The sequence below is a fragment of the Carica papaya genome, chromosome 3 (assembly GCF_054855325.1).
Source record: "Carica papaya isolate Zhongbai chromosome 3, ASM5485532v1, whole genome shotgun sequence".
Lineage (NCBI taxonomy): Eukaryota > Viridiplantae > Streptophyta > Magnoliopsida > Brassicales > Caricaceae > Carica > Carica papaya.
This window is the reverse complement of record NC_142311.1, coordinates 19955725-19979791: the sequence shown is the minus strand read 5'-3', so window position 1 is coordinate 19979791 and position 24067 is coordinate 19955725. Positions and strand designations below refer to the sequence as shown.

The 24067-nt window shown below is 33.5% G+C and overlaps 1 protein-coding gene across 2 annotated transcripts; it reads left to right on the top strand.

Annotated features, from left to right (window-relative positions):
• The first annotated feature begins 1809 nt into the window (after positions 1–1809).
• LOC110812929 (Nucleotide-sugar transporter family protein) lies at positions 1810–18536 on the top strand. 2 transcript variants are annotated; one of them, XM_088216237.1, is made up of 16 exons: positions 1810–2186; positions 2915–3121; positions 3537–3653; positions 4350–4406; positions 12139–12216; positions 12389–12433; positions 13370–13429; positions 13651–13773; positions 13927–14004; positions 14515–14584; positions 15847–15954; positions 16684–16817; positions 16927–17006; positions 17285–17330; positions 17432–17525; positions 18085–18536. In XM_088216237.1, the coding sequence occupies exons 2-15, from the start codon at positions 2954–2956 to the stop codon at positions 17480–17482; spliced, it is 1215 nt and encodes a 404-aa protein (XP_088072363.1). In that variant the 5' UTR covers positions 1810–2186; positions 2915–2953; the 3' UTR covers positions 17483–17525; positions 18085–18536. The 2 variants fall into 2 exon arrangements, with proteins under 2 accessions (XP_088072363.1, XP_088072362.1); XM_088216236.1 differs by having other exon boundaries at positions 1811–2186; positions 17432–17492.
• The last annotated feature ends 5531 nt before the right edge of the window (positions 18537–24067 follow it).

Sequence of the window (24067 nt, the reverse complement as noted above, 5' to 3'; positions counted from 1 at the left end):
AGAGATATTTGCGCAACAATGAGTACTTGTGGACAACTGTTGGAGTAGCAACTGTTATAGGATCGACTATGAAGGTCAACTAGTGATATCTAGTGACAGGGGTGGTGGTGGTTGGCTACGAAGTCTGACCCTTTTTAGGTTTTTTTTCTTCAACAATGAAGGTCGAATATGATTTATAAAAGAGTTCAAAGATTTTTTAACCTAAAACTTTGGTATCGTATTAAAAATAATTTTTTTATTAATATATTTTGTTAAATATTACAATCCTGTATATACATATTTTTTAGAATAGAAAATGAAATAGATAATTAATTATAATTAATTAAAGATGTGTAATTATACATTGATTTTCTTTCTTCTTACCAATATGATTTATTTTCTTTTTTGTATTTTGATTTATTTCTTCTTTAATACCTTGATTTATTTATTCTTTAATGCCTTAATTTACTTTTTTTTAATAGATTAATTTACTTCCATCTCTAACATAATGAAAATGAAGTTATAATTAGGAACAAGGCTAAGCTAGTGGCAAAAGGGTAAAATCAAGAACGAAAAAGTTTATGTTGATGAAACCTTTGTCCTAGTAGCATGGTTCGAAGCCATTAGAATGCTATTGACATTTGTTTATTTTAAAGACTTTACATCTTCTCAAATGCATGGGAAAAAGTGCTTTTTCAATGTATACATTGCGAAAGAAGTCTATCAAGAGCAACTACAATACTTTGTAAATTCATATTTTTCTTATCACGTCTATATACTAATAGAAGCTTAGTGGTCTTAAACAAACACCAAAAGAGACAAAAATGACATACTAGTCATACAAGTATATGTTGATGATATGATTTTTAAAGTTATGGGAGAGAAAATATGCCAAAATTCTCGGTGCATGCAAGTTGAGTTTGAGATTAAGATGATGAGTAAACTTAATTATTATTTTTTTCTGCATGCAAATAAAATAATCCAAGAAAGATATTTCTATAAACTAAAACAAATATATTAACGGCTCTTTAAAGAAATATGATATGTAAAATTTAAATCTAGTAGTACATCAATAAACACCTTTAAAAGTAATAGATAATGCCTTGTACAATGATTTTCTCTATCTCTATGATATCAAAAAAAAAAAAAAAAAGGAACATTACTTTTTGTAATTTTTTATTTAATTAAAAGCATTAACAAATTAACTATTTTTTTTTAAAAAAATTTATAATGAAATTTTCAGTTTCATATATTTTCTTTATCTCTATAACATTAAAAAAAGGAAACGAAAAAAAGAAAAGGGTATTGATTTTTTGTTTTTTGTTTTTAAGTTTAAAAGAATTAATTGATTAAGCTAATATTTACTTAAATTTTAAAATAAAATTGTCAAATTCATAAATATTTTTTGTAGTTTTCCATAATCCTAAATAAATTAATCGTCATTTCTTTATTGGTGGCATAGACTAGTTGACTGCCTAACAAAAAATCAAGACGAAAATGTAACCAAATAATTATTTTCAAAAGCTCACTTTCAAAGCACACAAAAAGAAAGAGTATTCAAGCTAAAGAAACAACAAAAACCTGAAAATTATGGACAATAAATAGATTTTTAAAAAAGAAAAATATAATGAATAAAATTTTTTTAAAAAATAATAAATAAATAATGGGAACTCATCAAGCTAGTAATAAGTACATAGCGTCACCCGCGTGTTACGATACCCTCTGTCACCGCCCAATGAAATCTTAACAGGTAATCCTGATACGTGATTGGTCCGTCAACTTGACGGTGCGATGATTTAATTTTTAAAACAAAAAAGGAAAAAGAAAAAGAAAGAAGAGTTGGGTTGTCTTCTAATAAGTTCTCAAAAAACCGTGTTGTGAATTCAAAGCAAGAGAACAGAGAGGAGTGAGAGATTTAAATAACGTTCCTGGTTTTCTCTTTCTGCATATTCTTCGCATCTATCCGGCAGCTTTCTAATTTCCGTTTTCTTACCATCGAAAAGGGAGTTTCCAGTTGATTCACTATCGAAAAACGTATTCTTACCAACCATCTTCAAATCGAAAAACGTATTAGAAATCAAATTTCACTGCGGGATATATATTTTTAGAGAGAGAGATTTGGATTTCGGTGGAGGCATTGGATCTGACTCGAGAAATCGCAGCCGGGGTGTTTAATTTGGAGATGCTCACTTAAGAAGCTCTTTCAGGTAGGATTATTTCTGTGTTATTAATTTGGTGTCTGTGTTCGAGTCTTTTTGTGCTTAATTTTATTGGAAAAGGCTCAATTTTCACTTCGAGTTGTCAGATCTCGCTTATGTTCTTTGATGATTATGGCTCTTTTGGATCCAACTATGTGGATTAGATCTTTGCTTTTGAGTAAATTGTGAATTGATGTGATGTCAGGATCTTGCAATGTATTGGTTTCTCTCTCTCTCTCTCTCTCTCTATCTATCTATCTATATGCATGTAAGTGCATATATGTATGCGTGTTAATTACCTAATCTACTCACTGGATTAGGTAAGATATAGTTTTTGATATGGATATGATTAGAACCCCTTACTAGTAGTTGATCCACAAGTGTGCTTGTTGTTTTGAGAAAACGACAATTTAAGCATTTCAAGAGGTTAGTCTACTTGGATTTTATGCTTTTTTCTGTAAATTAGCAAGATATTAGAAATTCATTTTAGACCTTTTTCTTTGTGCAGTTTAATCACTTTTCCATATGGTTGCTTCATGTTATAATCTATTCGTGGATTTCTGCACCATCTGTATATAACTTTTTGTGTTCCTTGTATCTTGTTTTTTTTTTCCTTCTGGAAATTGTTTGGATGCTATTTTGGGTGCATCTATTTCTTGCTATGTATTAATTCCCAGGTGATGATTAGCAGTATATTTGATTGTACGAATCCTTCGTTGTGCCTTTCCTTTATGCAGATTTAGACGTGTGAAGTGCCATAGTTGGGGGGAAAACCAATGAAAAACGGGATGATGGAGTGCAGTGTCTGCCGTTCGAGGTTGGTTTCCCCAACTAACAGAGCTGTTTCAAGGGCTTATGATCGTCATAAGAGCAGAGTATCCTCTAAGCTACGTGCCCTCAACATCCTTTTGGTAGTAGGTGATTGTATCCTAGTTGGACTACAGGTAGTCTTTTGCTATCTTTGATCTTATTGATTTCTTGCATCTGGTATCTCCTTATAAGGCAGTATTTTGGAAATACTTGTTGGAAGGGTTATCCCATCAAATTTCTGCCAAAAATCATCTGTTTTAAATGCGAGAAAGGGGAAGATTTTTCTATATGCCTTCTTATTGATAGAGTCCAGATAAGTGATTTTTCAGTGAAGTGATGAAGGAACTTCTGCTAGTCCTTTTTCTTTAGCATTATTTTTTGCGCATTTTATGTATCTCTGTTTCATAGGAGTTTCAATGTCAGTTGCATATTTATTTATACATGCTTTGTAAAACACGAAGTAACTAAAATGAGAATTGATTATGTCTTTGGATTTGTTCTCTTTCATGGTTTTTTATTCTTAACGTGTTTTATGGGTTTCTTTGCCAGCCTATTTTGGTCTACATGTCCAAGGTGGATGGCCGCTTCATGTTCAGCCCTATTAGTGTTAACTTTTTGACAGAGGTTGCAAAAGTTCTGTTTGCAATTGTTATGCTTCTATGCCAGGTACAGTTGCATATTTCTTAATCTATTTTTTTTGTTTTTCCTGTTGACTGAAATAAATATCCTTAGTCTAGTTTTTTTTGTATTAATTTTTTCTCTCCTTACCATATGGTAAATTCTTATTTGAGGCAGTGCAGGACTTTAGGGGGATTACATAGGCCAATCAGATCTTCATACTTTTATTTAAAAAAAAAGTAAAAAAACATAAGCCAATCAGATACATAGTTTTTCAGCTTCTTTGTCTCCACAATATAGTTGGCATCTCACCTTAATCTGAACAAATTATTAACAATTAATTTCTTGTTCCGTTGGTGTGTATTGAGATACCATTTTTTGTTCCGTTCGTCTGTATCGAGATAAAATTTCTTGGCTGCATGTCCATTTGTTTCGGAGAAGTTGGAATACTTGAGATGTAGACACAGTATTTAACTGAAAAAAAGTTATATTGTATGTTTGAGTTCCATTGAGAAGGAGCTCAAAATGAGATGTAGACACGGTATTTAACTGAAAAAAAGTTATATTGTATGTTTGAGTTCCATCGAGAAGGAGCTCAAAATGTTTATGTATGCCCATGTTTGTGTAATTTGCTCTTCTTGAGGACTTAATCTTCTTAATAGTAGTGTTTGCATGGAGCTTCCCACACTTTCTCTTTATGTGCATTAGTGTAAATTATTGTTGCTAACTTTGGTAATTCTGCAGGCTAGGCATCAAAAAGTTGGAGAGAAACCTCTTCTTTCCATATCAACATTTATTAAGGTGCTTCTTTTTGCTAAAGCTAATGGTTTTTTTTAATATATATATATATATATATATATATTTGAAGTAGTGAAACGAGGCAGCAGTCTTGGAGCTCATGTTTGATGATATTGAAGAGAATTTTTGCTTTCTTTTTTCTTTTTGAAAAAATATATAGAATCTTAGGTTCTTGTCATTTGCATTCTATTAGATGGCACTATGCTATTGTCAAAGTCCCATGATTATCGTATCATTTTGAAGTAACTGAGCAATATTTATGATTGGCATGGAAGACAGATGACTTAATGTGAAGGTGTTTATGCTATAGTATGGTAATTAATGTATTCCTGTGACAAATTGTTTCACTTGTTTCTTTTTTTTTTCCTCTCTTTACCTGGCTTTATAAACATTGTTTGGTGATGGCTTTATTCTATGCTCTACGTATAGGAAATGTAGACACTTTATAAAGGTCATTCTTATCTGTCATTTGAATACAATACATTGCAAAGGTAGATCCAGTGCTTCAAGAACTCATCTAATTTGAAAATGAAATTAATTTTTGAGGAATTTGTATAAGATAAAAGTTGGTACCTGGCTACAATGCAATAATCTTTAGTAATCTGTAGAATATTGATGAAGAATTTTGGGTTACTAGTATGGAGAAATTCTTATTTGAGTTAGAACTGATGTAGGTATTTGAAGAGAAAAAAGTTTTAATGATGTTGGATGGAAAGGATACATGTCATGATCTCAAAAGAAAAAAAAGATATATTCCAAACTATAAAACCATTATGGAACATATGGGACTTGATACAAAAGTATTCTGAAGTTTTTAGAGAAAATAAATTTCTAATTTTTTTTTTTTTATTTTGTTTACATTTAGAAGATATATATAGATTAGTTATCCTTATTCTATTTGAACTCTAATTATAAGATATAATTATACTATTAAAACTCTAAATAATATAGTATTGTACTTAACATAAAATCCTTATTAACACTTCTTCTCAAGTTGGCGCAAATATGTCACACATGCCCAACTTGCAAATTAGGTTTTGAAGAGATTTGTTTCATACTTTTTTAGTAAAAATGTCAGCCACTAAGTCGCCAGAAGATACATGATATAAGCATAGAGAGTCACCAATCACCTTCTCTTTTATGAAGTATCGATTAATTTCAATGTGTTTTGTCCTGTCATGTTGAACTGGATTATGATCAATGTTAATTGCTGCTTTATTGTCACAAAACAGGGTTAGTTTCTCATTTTTAAACAATTTTAACTCCTTTATTAGATTTTGCAACCATAGTACTACACATACTCCTTGGGCCATTGTTCTATATTCTGCTTTAGTACTTGAGCGAATAACCACACTTTATTTCTTACTTTTTCATGTGACTAAGTTGCCTCCAATAAGTGTGCAGTAACCTGTAGTTGATCTTCTATCATATAAGGAACCAGCCCAATTGGCATATGTAAATACTTCTATTTTAAGGTGAGTGATCATGTTTAGAAAAGAGCAGACATTTTCCTAATGTAAATTTCAGGTATCGTAATATGCGGAAGACAACATGTAAATGAGTCTCACGAGAATCATGCACGTACTGGCTCACAACACTAATTGCATATACTATATCGGGTTTGGTATGTGAGAGATAAATGAGTCTTTCAACTAGTTTTTGGTATCTTCCCGAGTCAACTGATGTACCACTACCTGCTTGCAATTTGTGGTTGCTTTCAATAGATGATTTTGCCGGCTTGCAACTTATCATACCAGTTTTTTTTAGTAAGTGTGGGATATACTTCTTTTGATAAAAGAAGATTTTTTTATTGAATCTAACAACTTTAATCCTCAAGAAGTATTGCAATGTTTCTAAATTTTTTATTTCAAACTATTGAGCAAAAAGTTCCTTCAACCGAGTCATCTCCTTTGTATTATCTCTAGTCACCACAATATCATCCACATAAACAATGAGAATAGTGACTTTACCTTCACAATATTTAATAAATAAGGTATGATCCGCATCGCTTTGTTGATTTCCAAAAGAGATTATAACTGTTCTAAACCGTTCAAACCATGTTCTTGGAGACTGCTTCAATCCATATAAAGCTTTTTTTAATTGACAAATTTTTTCTTGCATCATCTCATCTTCAAATTCAGGTGGAATTTTCATGTACATATTTTCCTCTAAGTCTCCATGGAGGAATGCATTTTTTACATTAAACTGCTATAAATTCCAATCAAGGTTAGCTGCACAAGACAAAAGTACCCTAATTGTGTTCATATTCGCAACAGGTACAAATGTCTCCTGATAGTCAATCCCATATGTCTGAGTAAATCCTTTAACCATTAATCTAGCTTTGTACCTTTCGATTGATCCGTCTGCTTTGTGTTTTACAGTGAACACCCATTTGCAACCAACTATCTTCTTTCCCTGTGGAGGTGAAACAAGTTCTCATGTTTCATTCTTTGTCAATGCTTTCATTTCTTCAATTATGGCTTTCTTCAATTTGGGATCTCCTAGAGCTTCTCTCCAATCCTGTGGAATAGACACAGAGGAAATAGACAAGATAAAGGCTCTATAGGAGGAAGATAGAGAGTCATAGGAAACAAGTTAGATATAGGGTGCTTAGTGTAAGTTCTCGTTCCCTTTCTAATAGTAATAGGTTTATTTGATAAATTACAAGAGAAAGATAACTCATCAGTATCTTCTGGAAACAAAGAAGATTCTTGACTTGGGACAGACTATATAATAACTTTTTCAGACTTCTCTCTCATTGTATACCTTTTCAAGTTTGATTTATTTAGATGTCCAACATTATTTTCTTGATTAAAACTTTTTATAATAGAATTCTCCCCCTGAATATGATTCTTAATCGTTACCCAATTAAGTGTCACTTCTTCCTTCTCACTCTACCCTTGAAGAGGTGTTGGGTTTGAGTTGAAGTAAGACTCATTCTCCCTAAAGGTAACATACATAATTACAAAGTATTTTCTAGATGCTGGATGATAACACTTATAGTCTTTCTGGGTCGAAAAATATCCAACAAATACACACTTAAGAGCTATAGGTTATAGTTTACCCATATTTCTAGGATGAATAAAGCACACACATCCAAACGCTTTTGAGGGAACAATGTAGGAATTTTTTCCTTACAAAACTTCCATAAGACTTTTAAAATACAGGATCTGCAAAGACATTTTATTGATAAGATAGACAGCTGAGAGAACTGTATCTCCCCAGTAACTCTTTGGTAGATTCATGGTGAACATTAGTGACCGAGGTACCTCTAATATGAGTCTGTTTTTTCTTTCAGCAACTTTATTTTGTTCACTGGTGTAGACACAATTTATTTGATGAAATATCCCATTTGATTTCAAGTAGGCACGGAAACCACTATCCATATATTCTGTACCATTGTCAGTTTGCAGAATCTTAACTTTAGCACCAAACTATGTACATATCATTTTGTGAAAAAATTGAAAATATGAAAATACATCACTTTTTACTTTTAACAGATAAATCCATGTTAATTTAATACATAGTGAATAAAAGTAATAAGTTATCTATAATCAGAAAGAGAGGTATTCTGAGTAGGTCTCCACACATCAGAGTGAATAGTATTAACAGAATCAATACTTCTATTATTACTTAAATGATAAGAGCTCATTTTATGTTTAGCAAGTTTGCATGCATCACAAAATAAAGATTCCATAGAAGTTCTTTTAAATAATTTAGCATATAATTTTTCTAAAACAAAATAGGAAGGATGTTTCAATCGTCGGTGCCATTGTAGAATCTCTACATTGACTTCTTTATTCCCTGTGGTTGCTTGATTTCCAATTAAGTTCAGATGTTTATCTAAGACATATAAATCATCTTGCAGTCTACCAGTGCCAATTCTCTTCTCGGTTTGAAGATCTTGAAAGATGCAATTATCAAGAAAAAATTTAATTTTATAGTTGAGATCTCTAGTTATAGCACTAATAGATAAAAATTATCAGAAAAACTAGGCACATGTAAAACTGAAGAAAGTGTAATAGTAAGAGTACAATTAATAGAACTTGTTCCCGATACGGGGGTGTATGACCCATATGCTATACGAACATTATCCCATTTAGTACAAGAAGAATAGGTTAAGAATTTTTTAGAAGAGCATCTCATGTATCTGTTAGCTTTAGAATCTATGATCTAATTATCAGGAGTGGAAATATAATGAACAATACCTAATTTTATCATATTTAATGTGCCAACAGTTGATGGAGAGTTAAATTGACTCAGAAGGCGTTTCAAATTTTGAATTTGTTCTGTGGAAAAGGCTCCAATGGATGGTGAACTAGCTGTTTCCCTAGCTTCAACAAAATTTACTTGAGCTCTTGTGGTTCCACCTCTTCTTCCTCTCCGACCTCTAATTGGTCTTCCATACGATTTCCAACAAGTTTTCCTAGTGTGCCATGACTTGCCACAATAGTCACATTTCCATATATCTCTGGATTGATCAGACTGAGCAACTAATTCAGCTTTCTTAACTGGTGCAATGTGAAGCATGACATTTCTTATACTCTCTTCTTGCTGAACATAAGCATAAGTTTGTTCTAATGAAGGAAAAATATCCTTACCAGATTCGTATTTGATCATATTTGGTGTTCAAACTAACTAAAAAATTATAAATTCACTCTTTTTCTATCAATTTCTGAAATTTGACTGCACCTGCAGGGCACTCTGCTTGAAAATCTTAATAGGAATCTAACTCCTACCATAATCCATTTAGTTCAGAAAAATATTGAGAAATAGTCATCTCTTCTTATTTTGTGTCATGAACTTTATTTCAGAGTTCATAAATTTGAGCGTCATTACCGATCTATGAATATGTAAGAGATACTGCATTTCATATTTTTTCGGCAGTGTTAAGCAACATATATGTTCTGACAATATAGGGTTGCATGGAATTTATGAGCCATGACATTACCAATGAGCTCTCAGAGTCCCATCTATTATATTCTAAATTACTAATATTTGGTTTCTTCACCTCACTAGTAATTTAATCCTGCAATCCTCTAGATTTGATGAACAATAAATAAGATATCGATCAAGTAAGATAATTAATTCCATCAAGTTTTACGGGACTAATTTGTAATGAAGGATTATCAAAGTTAGTAATACTCACTTTTTTTGCTTCTGTCATTTTAGAATGCTAAAAATAAAAAGAAAAAATACACAGTAATGAAAAATGGATCTCTTATCTGCACCAAGGAGCCAAAAAAACGGAATTAGATCTGGTTCGGCTCTAAACGGCTCGGCTTTAGTTCTAAAACGGTTCAGACTCGTCTTTAGAACGGCTCACACTCGGCTCAAAGTCGGCTTGGCTTGTCTTCTCTGGACAGATCTCTGAACGTGCGCAGAAAAAGGTAATGGTGTGGCCTTTTTTACCTGCATCTATTGATGTGCAGCTGTAATTTTTTATTAGTGTTTCTGGATGTGCGATTTAAATTTTTATCAGCGTCTTCGAATGTGCGGCTGCACTTTTTTACTGGCACTTGAGGATGTACGACTGTAACCTTTTACCAATGCTTATGGTTGTGCGGTTGTATATTATTACCGGCGCTTTCAGAGATGCAACTGTACTTTTTAACCGACGCCTGCGAATGTACGGTTTCAATTTTTACTAACACCTGCGAATGTGCAGCTTCAGCTTTTACCGGTGTTTACGAATGTGCAGCTTCAGTTTTTACTGGCGCCTGTGAATGTGTTATTTCAACTTTTTACCGGCGCTTTTAGAGGTTCAGTTGCACTTTTTTACCGGCGCTTTTAGAGGTTCAGTTGCACTTTTTTACCGACGCCTGCAAATGTGTGGCTTCAATTTTTACCAACACCTGTGAATGTGCAGTTTCAGTTTTTACCGGCGTCTGCGAATGTGCAACTTCAGTTTTTACCGGCGCTTGTGAATGTGTGACTGGAACTTTTTACCCGACCAATCTGGTATTTCAATTTTGTTATAGCATGAGTGCCATGCTATGGTTGGAACGTGAAAATGGGCATATCTCTCTCTTTCTGCCAAGCAATATTTACTGTAAACTTAGCGAGTGCATGACAGTAGAAATGTACATCAGAATCTCTTTGACATGGATATGAGGTCTCTAATAGGGACGGGAACAATGCAAAGATCATATATTCTCTTATTCTTTTAGATTATATCTGGCCTTAGCCTCGTTCAAGCTTGAGCTTATTCATACTAAGGTTTTCCATGCTCAAGAAATCAATTAGAAAGGCAGTGATAATAATTCCATTCTAGTTATGTAATTGAAGGAAGCTTGAACTGCTTTTAATTTTCTTTGGACTAATAGACTCCCATTGTTTATAGTAGTAAAATTGATATATGCTAGTGATAGTTATTAGTTGTTTAGCCTCTAAAATACTGAGGAAACAAATGGTCAAGGCTTTTCAATGGGTAGAAATCACAATGGTGCCATATCCGTTCTAAGAAGTTCCTCTCGTTAGCTAGTTCCTGAGAAGAAACTTCTTGATGTAGGACAAATTAAGGTTAAATTTGAGATAAACTAGATATTACACCTAAAGTTTGTTAGTTATAACATTCAAGAAAGGGTTTCTTGGGTATCGTATTTAAGGCTTGATTGCATTGCACAATCAAGATTTGAGAAAAATCTCACTAATTCATTGACTCATGGTTTGTTTGATCTCAAAAGAGAGATTGCAAAGGTATTTAATGCTTAATACTATTAGAGTTGTAATAGTAAGTAATTCAATGATCTTATTTTTTTTTTAAACAAGTAATTCAACAATGCTATATCTAAAAGAAATAAAATTCCTGATGTATTTAAAAAATTTGCAAGAGAAAAGCTGGTATAAAGCCCATTTTGCATCATTCTCAGATTGGAGAAAACTTGTCCACGAGTTTGAGATGACAAATGATATAAAACCTCAATCTTTGAGCTTCGCAATGAAAATTTAGCGAACTTTGCACTTGGTCATTCTTGTAAAAAGAAAAAACAATGGAAACACACAATTAGTTAGCAGAATGAAAACCTCTAGGGTGGACAAAATCAATGAATTAACAACTATGTGCTTCATGATTATTCTTGAGCTGAACATTAGAAGGCCCAATTGTTGCCTTGTGTTCCTCCTTGGATTGAACTTCTATAGAACTTTCTTTAGGTGAAACACTGTTAGTATTTTTAAAGTCTTTGTTGTTATAAGTAACTGTTGCTGATACTTCTTCTTGCTCTTCCACTTGTTCATCTATCACCTTTGTAATAAAATCAGAAGATTAAAAATTTGTCACCTGGGGTTTCAATTAGTTTAAGAAGGAAGGTTCAGGTTAGAGTTTAGCAGCAATTTGAGCTGTACTATGATACAATGTTGTAAAATGATAAGCCGAACTGCAGATAAAGGGAGAGAATATGTTTCATGTTGTATTTCATATGATCATATACAAATATCTGTATAGACTTTCCATGGTAGGATACCGAGTTATAGATGGCTACAAAAATAAGAAGTGGAATAATTAAGGGATTTTACTTAAATGAAAATATCCACAAAGTAGAAATGATAAGCAGATCGTGTATAAGAGGATTTCAGAAGTCAACATTTATTTTAGAGTTATTACAATTTCTGGCCTTGGTAGTTTGTGGGATTCTGATTTCAAGAATTCATTTTTAATGGTAATGGAAAATTTCTTAATTCCAAAATTTATTATTGGTAATGAAAATTGCATTGTCCCATCACTTTGTTGCAGGCAGCTCGCAACAATGCTCTTCTTGCTGTTCCTGCACTTCTCTATGCAATCAATAATTATCTGAAGTTCATCATGCAGGTATTGTTGGCATCCATGACTAAATCCTTTTGATATTATCCTATTCATATAATTAACTTTTCTTACACGACCTCTCAATATGTGAAGGTGACTTTTTTATATTGTCCTAGAGCTTATGACGTAACTTCTTATCAAGGCTGCATTTACCTAGAATGTATTGCTTATTTTGCAGCTATATTTCAATCCTGCAACTGTAAAGATGCTTAGCAATCTAAAGGTATTCTATTTTTTTTAATTATTTTTACGATTAGTATCTTGATCATATTACATATTGCTTGGATTAGCTGTTTAAATCTCAGGATGCCATCAGCCTTATAGGTGTTTAACTTTGATTTTTATATAATTGTTTATATCATCCATCAAAGTCTTTCTTAGTTCAACAATAATCTTCTGCTTATCTATGTGCATTCTTTTCATATGTATGCTTGCATCAGTTTTTGGCAAAATGAAGACCAAAATTGATTTAGCATGTTTTCTCAGAGTGCCAAACAAGCTCTTTGATTACTTGTTTTTACTTAAGGCTTTGATTGTGATTAGTATTCAACATATATAGTAGAGGGGCACATGCAAAAGAATGACACTAAGTAAATGTGGAATTCTTGTGTTTCATTGAATTATAACAATAAAACTTTTTCAGGATTGAATTTTATTGTTTTCTATTTTGTTATTTCTTCTTTTGTGGACAGAGGAAAAGGAGGGGTAAATTGGGTGAGAGTGTTAAAATGGTTCTGGTTACAAAAAAAAGACAGTCTTTGGATGCATAAATCTGAGAATGCTATATTTCACAGAAACATATTTGACATTTGTTGTGGGTGTAGAGAAAATGTTTGGGCTGGATCTTTGTGTTTATCAGTTATTTTAAAATGCTGCTGAAATTGAATACCTTTGATTTGAAACTCGTTTATGGAATTACCATTCAATCTTCTTCAACAGATTCCAAATTGCAGAGATTTATTTCATAGTCAATTGGTGGTTTTTGCTTGGCAGAACCCTAAGTATATATCTTAGACAATAATGTTCTTTTAATGTGCATTTTATGTGTGTATTTGGTATATGGGTGGCACCTCCTTTGTACATATATTAAGAAAATTATTATATTGCAGACATTTGCATTCTTTCTCAGTTATTGTCTTGTATCTTCTTATCTATGCAGGTTTTGGTTATTGCCCTTTTATTAAAGATGATTATGAAGCGCCGGTTTTCCGTAATACAGGTTATCTTCACATTCTGGGATCAATCTTCACTGTATTTGTAGGATGTTATATTTTAATATCTGAAAACTGGCAGAAATATATCCATCTAACCATATTTACGATATTATATAATCTTAGTTTTGGTAGAAGATTTTCATGTTATATTTTTCTTGGGTGACTAACCTTTCTCTGTTAAAATTAGTTAGTTAAAGTGATAAAACTATTTGCTGCTTCATTACAGTGGGAAGCTCTTGCTTTATTGCTCATTGGAATCAGTGTAAATCAGATGCGTTCTTTACCTGAAGGTACTACTGCATTGGGCCTTCCGGTTGCTACGGGTGCATATATGTACACACTGATCTTTGTAAGTGGCTTTTGGTAGTTTATGAGGTGATGTTTATGTACTATTGGAGTGCTGGCAAACAAACCATTTGGACAGTTAATGCTTTTTGGTGAATAGTGTTTTCTTATGCTTACTATGCATGCCAAGGACTTACTTTAGGAATCCATTGTACAGGTAACTGTTCCCTCATTGGCATCTGTTTATAATGAATATGCTCTGAAGAGCCAATACGATACGAGCATTTACCTTCAGGTGATATGTTAGTAATAGTACATATATTTTTTCTACTTTTATCAGGGAAATGATTTACAAGTATTTTTTCCCTTTCTGAGGTTTGGGTTCTTGGATGTTGATACGAGATGGTTTAATTGTTTTGGTCGATATGTAAAATATATGCATATATGTTATCGTTTATGTTTATGAAATACAAGTAGTGTGCCTTACACTTGGAAGTTATATTGTTGACCCTGAGAAAAGTGTATCTTGGCCAAGCCGATTGAGTCAAAGCTATACTCTGGAAGTCAAGCGGGGGTACTATTTTCATCGATTATATATTTCATGATGAGGTTAGGTGTCTTTTAACTTCCATTTGGGTCATCTGATGACTTTTAAGTGGATGATGCATTGGACTTTCAGCATCTAATGATGAATTCGGCATACTCTGCAGTATCCTTAACTATAGTGGTCTTTTTGGCCCTTAGAAATTATTATTCAAATTCTGTAATAATTGTACCAAAATATTTAATTTTATCTGGGATGCAGAACTTATTTCTATATGGCTATGGTGCCATATTCAACTTCCTGGCAATATTAGGAACAACTGTTGTCAAAGGTATGCACAGAATCTTTATTATTTAATCTTGTAAAGGTTTTATGCTGAAGAGCTTTGTGTCAGCTTATTTATAATAATTTTCAAGTATATACGATAATCTGGTCTGCTTATCTGGAGTTATAATTGTTATTATCTCATTTGGTTTCTTAATCTTTTAATGGGTGTGCCAAACATTTCTCTCCATGAACGAAGTAGATTCTTATTTTGGCAAATTATAGTTTCACCCCAGTGTTTGGTGTTATTGCAATTCCAACCTCGTACTTGCAGTTGGTTTTATGTTATTTTACATAAATTATTAGTCTTATGGATTATTATTTTATAAATGTTTTTTTTTCTTGATTTTATTTTTCAGCCTTGAAATTTTACATGTTCATATTTAGAAGCCCTAACACATGTTACATGTACAAAAGTTAAGTTCACCAACAACGGTTAGTCTGTTGGCATTGAATTACACTTTCTACCTAGACTGCCTAGGTTCGACTTTCATGGTAATACTTCAGGAGTAAATTCCGGAATACGTCAAGCCTATATGAAGGAGTGTACTGTTAAGATTGCTACTGGAGGGATTTAATCTTGGTGTTCAAAAGTTGACTTCAGGATACTAGTACTGATAATATAAAAAAAGAAAGTTTTCCATTTCAGTGAATAAGGATCTATGTAATATTGTGAACCAAAATGCGCAAGTTTTCCTTGTTTGTGAAGAGACCTTTATGTTACTTCCCAAAAAAAAAAGGAGAGACCTTTATGTTGGAAACACTTTCTTTTAATTGATTTGAAAATAAGCACGGCTTAACATAAATATTTTAGGTCTTGGGAGCCAATTTCTATAAGCGAGAAGTGCAAATTATTTATCCTCTCTTCTTGCTTTTCTTGTTGAAAAAAGATGTACTCAGAGTACGATTTTAAGTTAAATGTCTACTTGGGTGCCCTGCAAGAATAAATTGCTTTTTGGCCTCCTTTTGTTGTGATAGATGCATATTTGTCCTCCTATGAATGTTGTAGGTCTTAGAGGCAGATACTATTAAGAAGATTTGCAAATTTGAACTATTTCCAAGGCCTGATATGTTCAAATGTCATAAAAGCTTCTTTCTAAATGATCATTTAACTGGTTTTCAGAGGGCAAAATTAAACACAGTAAGGCCATTAAAGCTGCCTGAGCACTTAGACACCCTCCAAAAAAATAAATTTGTTGAATTTGGGCTTATCAGATGTTTGGGCTATACTTAAAGATGTTTTACTTAAATTTTTGTTTAATGTTTCAGGTCCCAGTAGCTTTGATATTCTGCAAGGTCATTCCAAAGCTACTATGCTTCTGATACTTAACAATGCGGCACAAGGAATTTTGTCTTCTTTTTTCTTCAAATATGCAGGTTAACATATAACCAATTTATTTGATTTTTCCTCTAGATTATTTTATGACTGGATTTTATGTGTTTAAATGAATGCACTTTATTTTAAAAAAAGTTTTTAAATGAATGCATTAAAAAAATCCTGATTGATATAATGTGATTCTCAAATAGGAGTTTGGCATGCATGCTAAATTTTTGAGAGGCTACAGCAACTCCTTCTGGGGAGATAAGAAAGTAATAACGTAGTTGCAATTTCTCAATAGAGGTATTGGCAATCTTTTCAACAGAAACACAATGACAGAATTCCTGTAATCCCTCATTTTTTGGGGGTGAAAATCGTACTTAAAATTTTCAGTACAGGCACTGATAAAATATTTTCAAGAACAAACACTAATAGATTCCCTGTAATCCCTCAACTTTTTAAGATTGATTTTTGTCCAAGATACTTTTGGTTTTGCTTGAGCTATCAAATTCACTGTCTTCCTGAGCTTTTCTTTTTCCTTTTTCCCTTCTTGCTCTTGTCAGATCAATTTTCTTGTATTCCTCTTGCACTTGAGTTTGCATTTGGGGTTTCAGTAAATTATTTGGTTATTAAAAGACTTAACTCCATGGTAGTATTGTTCATTAATGCATCTTGATTGGTGATGTTTCTGGATGCTTTCAGAACATTTTTAACGAAATACTCAATAACTTCATGGTAGTTTTGTTCTTTAATGCATATTAATTGGTGACTTTTCTTGATGCTTTCAGATACAATTTTAAAGAAATACTCCTCAACAGTGGCCACAATCTTTACAGGCATAGCATCTGCCATCTTGTTTGGTCATACTTTGACCATTAACTTTATTTTAGGGATTTCTATTGTTTTCATCTCCATGCACCAGGTAATCAATAGAAGTACAGTTTAATGAGTAGAAAGAAAAGATGGACATTCCTCTTGCTGTCTTGCTGACCTTTCTTTCTGGAATGTACTTTGTGTTTTCTTTTGTTTAGTTCTTTTCACCCCTTGCAAAAGTCAAAGATGAACAACAAAATGGGAAGATGGAATTAGTTGATGTTCAGGAAGATCACAGGTTTCTGCATCCACCTTTCTTTTTATGATTTTCTGATAGACAATTGAATATGTTGTCTGTTAGTATAACCTTAGTGGTCTTAGTTTGATGAATGATGTTTAAATATCGATGGCATATGGCCAGAACTCATGTAACTACGATATAATTCAAGCTCCATATTAGGGACGGAATGAATGATGATAAATGATTTCTTGAAAATTATTTTACATCATCTGTTAAAAGTGAGTTCATTTTTTTTTCTATCTTGGGAGAATGATTTTTGTATTTGCACTTTCCAGGTCTAAGGATTCCTTCATAAATATGACAGCGGGAGCAAATGAAGAGGTGCGAGTTTTCATTTATGGCATCTTATAGAGGCGGTTGTTTATAGTTTATATCAAAGCTGATAACATGTTTCTTCGTTTCTTATTTTGTTATCCTTCCAGGCTAGTCACCGTGTTGGATCTGATGACAGAGAGCCACTTCTTCCCAAATAAGTTTGTTGGAGTAAGTAACAAACTCTACAGTTGACTCTCCGAGGTGAATTGTCTATCATGTTTAGTGAAAAGTAGTTCAAACAGACTTAAACATGCAACTCAAAAGTATAAACTAGAGGAAAAAATTAGAGAAGTGAAATTGGGAACAAGTCCAAGAAATTCTCTTTTTCATTGTGAAAGTATTTTTAATCTTTATTTCTTAAATTGTGCTCATTCAATGTTCATAGAGGTGTGCGTTTGTGGAATAATTAAAACACAAACAAAAATAATTTGTTTAGAAAACACTGAAAATAACATTCTAAAATCTTAGTACTTTGTTATCATTTTTGCCTGTTATTTCTTTTTAATTGTTGACTGACATTTTTTTGAACAAAATACATACATTTTCATATACCAAATAGATTGTATCATTGACGTGTATGCCAAATCATCTTTTATTCCCCTAATAATCCACAGAAGTAGTATCTTCCAAAATTTTAGACGTAATGAACGAGCCTAATTCTGGCAGTTCTACTCTTGTTTCTCAGTACTTGGATATAATAGTAGTTCAGTTGTATATACGTGTCAAATATTGAACCATGTTACCCTAAATTACACTGCAGGTTTTTGTTTGAAGATTCTTTTGGCTCGGGTTGTCGGATGATACAAGAGATAACCCAGTTGTCAACACAATTTAGTGGAATAAGAAGTTAAAGAGTAGACATAGTTTCACTTGTCAAATCCTTTTCCTGCTGCTTATTGTTAGATAGGTGGCCAAGAACTGTAGCATTAGGATTTCGTCTTGCTGGATGCTTAAACAAAAAGATAGGAGAAGAGAATGCTCAGACAAAAAAGTTACTGCCGTCCCTCATCTGTATCTCAAGCCTTATTTTGTATTCTTTATCTTAGACTCTGCTTGGGCGTAGTTAATTCTTTTTAATATATAATTTGTGCTATTTTCTAAATGCTGTCTGAATTTGGTTTTTAGTTCTAGCAAATGATGGTCTGTTTTCCTGTTATGTTGTGAATATTGCATTTCAGCAGTATGAGCAAAGGATTTTTTTTTCTTTCTTAATTATACATGAAATTTTCCTATTAACATGCTACTAGAGTATGATCTGAATTATGTAAGGATTCTGATGTTTTGACATTATCATTATTATTGCAATTCAGATTATTGTTTTTTTACAATAACATAACACATGGGAAATTTATATGGATAAAAGTTGAAATTCACTCTTTTAACATAGAAAAGATTATTATTATGTATGATTTGGATGTGTAATGGCATTGACAAAAACATACAAGGAAACAAGAGCATCCACCTCTGGGCAGGTTATATTAAATTGGACAATGATATGGTCCACGACAGTACTGCCTTGCAAAGCATTTTGGTTGGAGTCTTTGTAAAGAAATCTAACTGACGAAAATGAGATTAGCAGAAGAAGTGTTATGCTTGATACTATTAGTAATAAGTGTGAATAGCACAAGTGGATGTGGAGAATTATTCAAAGAGTGTGATTATTCTTTTAAAGTATGACTCTTAAACCCTCCGCGGTAACCATATTGGATGTTGAATCTTTTCACCATTGGCAACATCATCATGGCATAACCTATCAATATTAATGAAGAACATGGTTTTTATGGTAACTATGGGTTATATGATGGTGAGAAATCAATGGATTCATAACAAATGATGGATAGAGCTCTACTTGTTACTCAAAAAAATTCACATATTATATAATGAATGGGAGCAAGATGATCGACAATGTGAGCATCCAAAGGAAGTATGAATATGATAGGTCTATCAGTACCAGATAAGTAACAACAAAAGCTTTTTACTTTAGACGAGAAAAACCATAATTTTTAGATGCAAATTGAACCCATTTATTGTTGATACTTATAATGCCTAAATACAAACAATTCTTCCAACTACTTCCTACATCTACGTGGTAGAATTCAAAAATGGGATAATGGGGAAATAGGGATAATGGGATACATTTATTGGGATAGATAATAGGGATAATAGAATGTTGGTTGACTTATTCCCTAATGACTAATTTTCCACATTCACTGGAGGTACTTTGGGTTGCGTATGGGTTTTCGATGAGATCTTCTTGATTTATCATTGTCTCCTCCATTTTTTGGAACCTTGTCCTCAAGGTTCATGTTGTTGAACCGTTCGTGCAATTCTTCAATATTTTCCCATATAACTTCTTTTTCCAGTAATTACTTCCATTTAACTAGATTTTTCTTCACAAATTTGGATTTTTTTTTTTAATATAACGATTATTTAAGATGAGTTATAGCTGAAGAATGATATCTCATTTGTTGGTGATTGACAGTTCTTCAATTGAGAGAATGAAATCTCTTATTTTCTTTTTAAGCATGGAGATCCAAAAGATCGGGTGGATGCGAGATCATTTTGGTAATTGGAGGTTATATATGACTGAGCCTATTCTTTACATAATCTGGTAGGATCCATAATAGTGGCATGCTAGTTTTTGAAATGTTCTTTTGAATGCAGCTTGTTGACGGTATGACTGGAACTTGAGAGAAACCCACCCACCTCCTTAGAATTTGATATCACGCCTTTTAAAATTAGTAACTTGTTGCATTCAGTTGTTAACTGTCTAGAGGTTTTCAGTAGACAAAGTATTTCATCTTGGGCAATAAATTGTTAATCTACTTCATTTACTGGTGGTGTATCGATGCGATAAGGAGGGATGGTGGGAGGAGGATGCCTGTAGAGAGCTTGGAATGGTAGCATGCTAATGAATGAATGGTAGGAGGTATTGTAGCAAAATTCGGCCCATGAGAGAAATGTGCTCCATTTGCAAGGTTGTTGATGGTTGAGACATATGAGATATTGTTCCACACACCTATTCACGACTTACAATTGCCAATCAGTTTGAGGGTGATAAGATAAACTCATCTCTAACTGAGTCCCTAACATATTAAAGAATCCTTGCTAGAAATGGCTAATGAATGTAGGGTCATGACCATTGAAAATGGAGTGTAGCATGCCATGCGGTTTGATTATATTGTCAATAAATTTCTCTACCACCATTTTTATAGTGTAAGGATGAATCAATGCCACAAGGTGTGCGTACTTACTAGGGTAGTCTACTACTACTAGAATTATATTTTTACCATTGAAAGCGGGAAATCCTTTGATGAAGTCTATGGTGATATTGTCCCATACTTGATAGGGTATGAGTAACAGTTGAGGGAGTCTTGCAGGAGAACATGTGTTGGATTTGGCTTGTTAACATATGTCACATGTGAGTATATTCTTTTATGTTTTCCGACGCATTAGGGGCCAACAGAACTTTTGAACAACCCTTTTATAAGTTCGTAGCACCCTTGAATGTCCACCAATGGGAGAATTATGGAATTCCTACAAAAGTTTAGTAATGTTGGATTTTGGGGTACCACGACCTGGTTCTTATAGTAAACTAGCCCATTTCTCGTGGTGTAGGGTTGACCGGGGTTTTCCTTAGCGAGTTTTTCAATCTTCTACATATAAGAGTGATTGGTTGATGCCTCCCATATATTGTCCAGAGGTCACTTTGGGGAACAAACATAACATTAAAAGTTAGGTGGCCCTCTTTGTGTGAAAGTACATCAACATATGAGTTTTCTTTGCCTGGCTTGTAGAAGATTTCATAATCATACCCAAAAAGTTTTAAGACTCATTTATGTTGTTCTAGCGTGGTAATGCGCTGCTCTGACAAATATTTAAGATTTCTCTGATTAGTTTGGATGTGACCCATTAAATAAGGTCGCTAGAGTTTTACTGTAATGACAATAGTTAGCATTTCCTTGATATATGTTGACAATGCCTTTTTAAAAGTCTCCAATGCTCTATTCATATAAGCAACATGCTGTTTTGTTGGTGTAAGAAAAACCACAATCCCATCTCCTAATCCATTTGTCCCAATCGTAAAAGGCTCATTGAAATTGGTTAAAGGTAAAGTTGATGTTGAAGTTAAGGCGTGCTTTAATCTTTTGAATACAACTTCAACTTCTTCATTCCATCTAAATTGTTCATTATTTAACAGATTGGTAAGTGGTCTAGCCATAATGTCATAGTTCGGTTATGTTTATAAGTTTGGGCCAATTGATCATTGCTTATATATTACTCTGGTCTACTTTCACTCTCTTAGGGGTAACGATGTGACTTAGATATTTCAATTTCTATTTACCAAATACACACTTTTTGAACTTGACATAGAACTAGTTTTCCCTTAAGATCTCCAATACCTATTTAACATGATCTAGATGCAAGGTCCAATTTGGACTATATATCACGATATCATCAAACAGTACGAGAATAAACTTATGTAGATATAGTCCAAAGATTGCATTCATGATGGTTTTAAATATGGAAGAGGCGTTGCAAAGATCGAAGGACTAAGTACTCAAAGTGGTGATTATGGGTGCGAAAGACGGTCTTGTGAATGTCTAATGGTTGCACTCTGACTTGATGATAGCTAGCTGTTAGATCTAATTTGGTGAAATATGTAAAACTGTCTAATTCGTCCAACATGTCCTCAATAGTCGAAATGAGAAAAGAGTGTTATATGGTGGCTACATTAAGGCTCTATAGTCTGTACAGAATTGCCATATGCCATCTTTTTTAACTAGTATAATTAGTGATGAAAATTGGGTAGTGTTTGACTTAATGAGTCCATTCTTAAGCATCTCATCAACTTGTTTATCAATTTTATTGCAGGTGGCAACCGATCAGGTTCTCTAAAGATTTTAGTGTAGTAATCCAGTACCTCCCGTATGTCTGGCTACATGACGGTTGTGATAGGGTGTGATTCTATTAGCACATAAACGAAAAATAGGAAATGTCATTGACGCATCTTTCTGGTTATCTCCTTCACAATCATAAATTGGGGTTGGTAGGTGTTAATCTCGTGCAGCTGGTGGACTTGGTTATCCCATAAAAATTCCATGGTCATATTCTTCTAATCACACATGATTATCCCCAGCTTCTCTAACCATTATACCCTAGCAACTCATCTAATTCGATTAGTGATAGAACATATAGAGGGTGAACGAAATACCTTGGAGCTTGATTAGAATGTTCTCAAACTGGCATTGACATTTTAAGAGAGTTCAATTTGCAACCTTCAAGATAAACGGTAACGTTGATACCATTAGCAGTTGAAGCAGATTGGTGATGCGTTTACCATTAAAATTGTGTGTCGAGCCACTATCTATCGAGACCATCACTTCATGGCTTCTTATGGTGACAACTATTTGCATGTTTTGGGCCATTGACTACCCGGTGAGAGTATGGAAATAGATCTCTGCTTTCTCAGGTTCAACATTTTCTTCTTCTTCATTGCCTTCTAGAAGAAACAATTGCAGTCAGCGGCATTTGTGGCTGGTTGTGAATTTCTTGTCACAATTGAAGCACAATCCTTGTGCTCGCTCGCTGTCTCTACATTTCATCCCATGAGAGTTGTTTAGTGGTGATGAGAGGAGTAGCTAGGGTTTGTTGATGAAGAGTGACTGGGGCTTGCTGGTTCTGAGTGGGTGGTTTTCGCCTGGACCAGTTAGACTGACGTTGCCGGTCCAGTTTGTGTTCTCTAATATGAGCTAAAGTTATTGCTTTCTTTAGAGACTTGACCGTAATATTCTGATGCCATTAGTAATTTCGGGCTTAAAGCTAGCGATGAAAGTTTCCACCAAGACTTTCTGGGTCCATCCTTGGACTTGGTTACCAAGCCTTTCAAATTCCTTTTGATACTCACACAACAGGCCAAGTTGCTTGATTTTGGATAGGGCTTTGTAAAAATCTTCACATTTAGTTAGGTTAAAACTAGCCAGAGCTTGTCCACATATGTAACCCATGTGGCATCTCTTTCTCTTTCCCTGTATGTCGGCTGCATCCACTGCCACCACTGATTGGTCTACCCTTCTAGATGAAAGGAAGCCAGTGAGACCTTATGTGTTATGGCAACCCTTGAAACATGCAGAGCTGGTCAACTTGGTTCATTCACTTGGTGGGTTTTTCGATGAAGTAAGTGAGAAACTCTAACTTTGCTAATTTTGAGTAAAAAAATTGTTAACCCCGTCAGTTTTTTTGGTACTGTCATCATGGGTCGGTTGTGCCTAACTAGGTCAGCTCATGGAATTATTATTAGAGCCTTATCTATTTGATAATTTTTTCCGTAAGACGCTTAAGAGTTTCCTCAACTTGTTGGAGCTTGTCGACCATCTTGACCTCTATGCAGCTCACACTGCCTTGCAAGCTGCTCAAGTTGATCTCCAGATTCTTGATTCATTCCTTCTTAAGCGTTATTGGCAGCCTAGTTTTGATACCAATTGATAATTTTCGATCAGAATCAAATAAGTAATAAGAAAAGCTTTCCACTTTGGGCGAGAAAAATCATAATTTTTAGATACAAATGAAACTCCTTTATTGTTGATACTTCAATGCTTAACTGTAAAATTTTTTACAATAGTTCCTATATCTACATAGCAGAATTCGAAAATAAGATAATAGAAAAATGAGTATAATGAGATACATCTGTTGGCGGAGATAATGAGGATAATGGGATACTAGTTGACTTTTTCCACAACGAC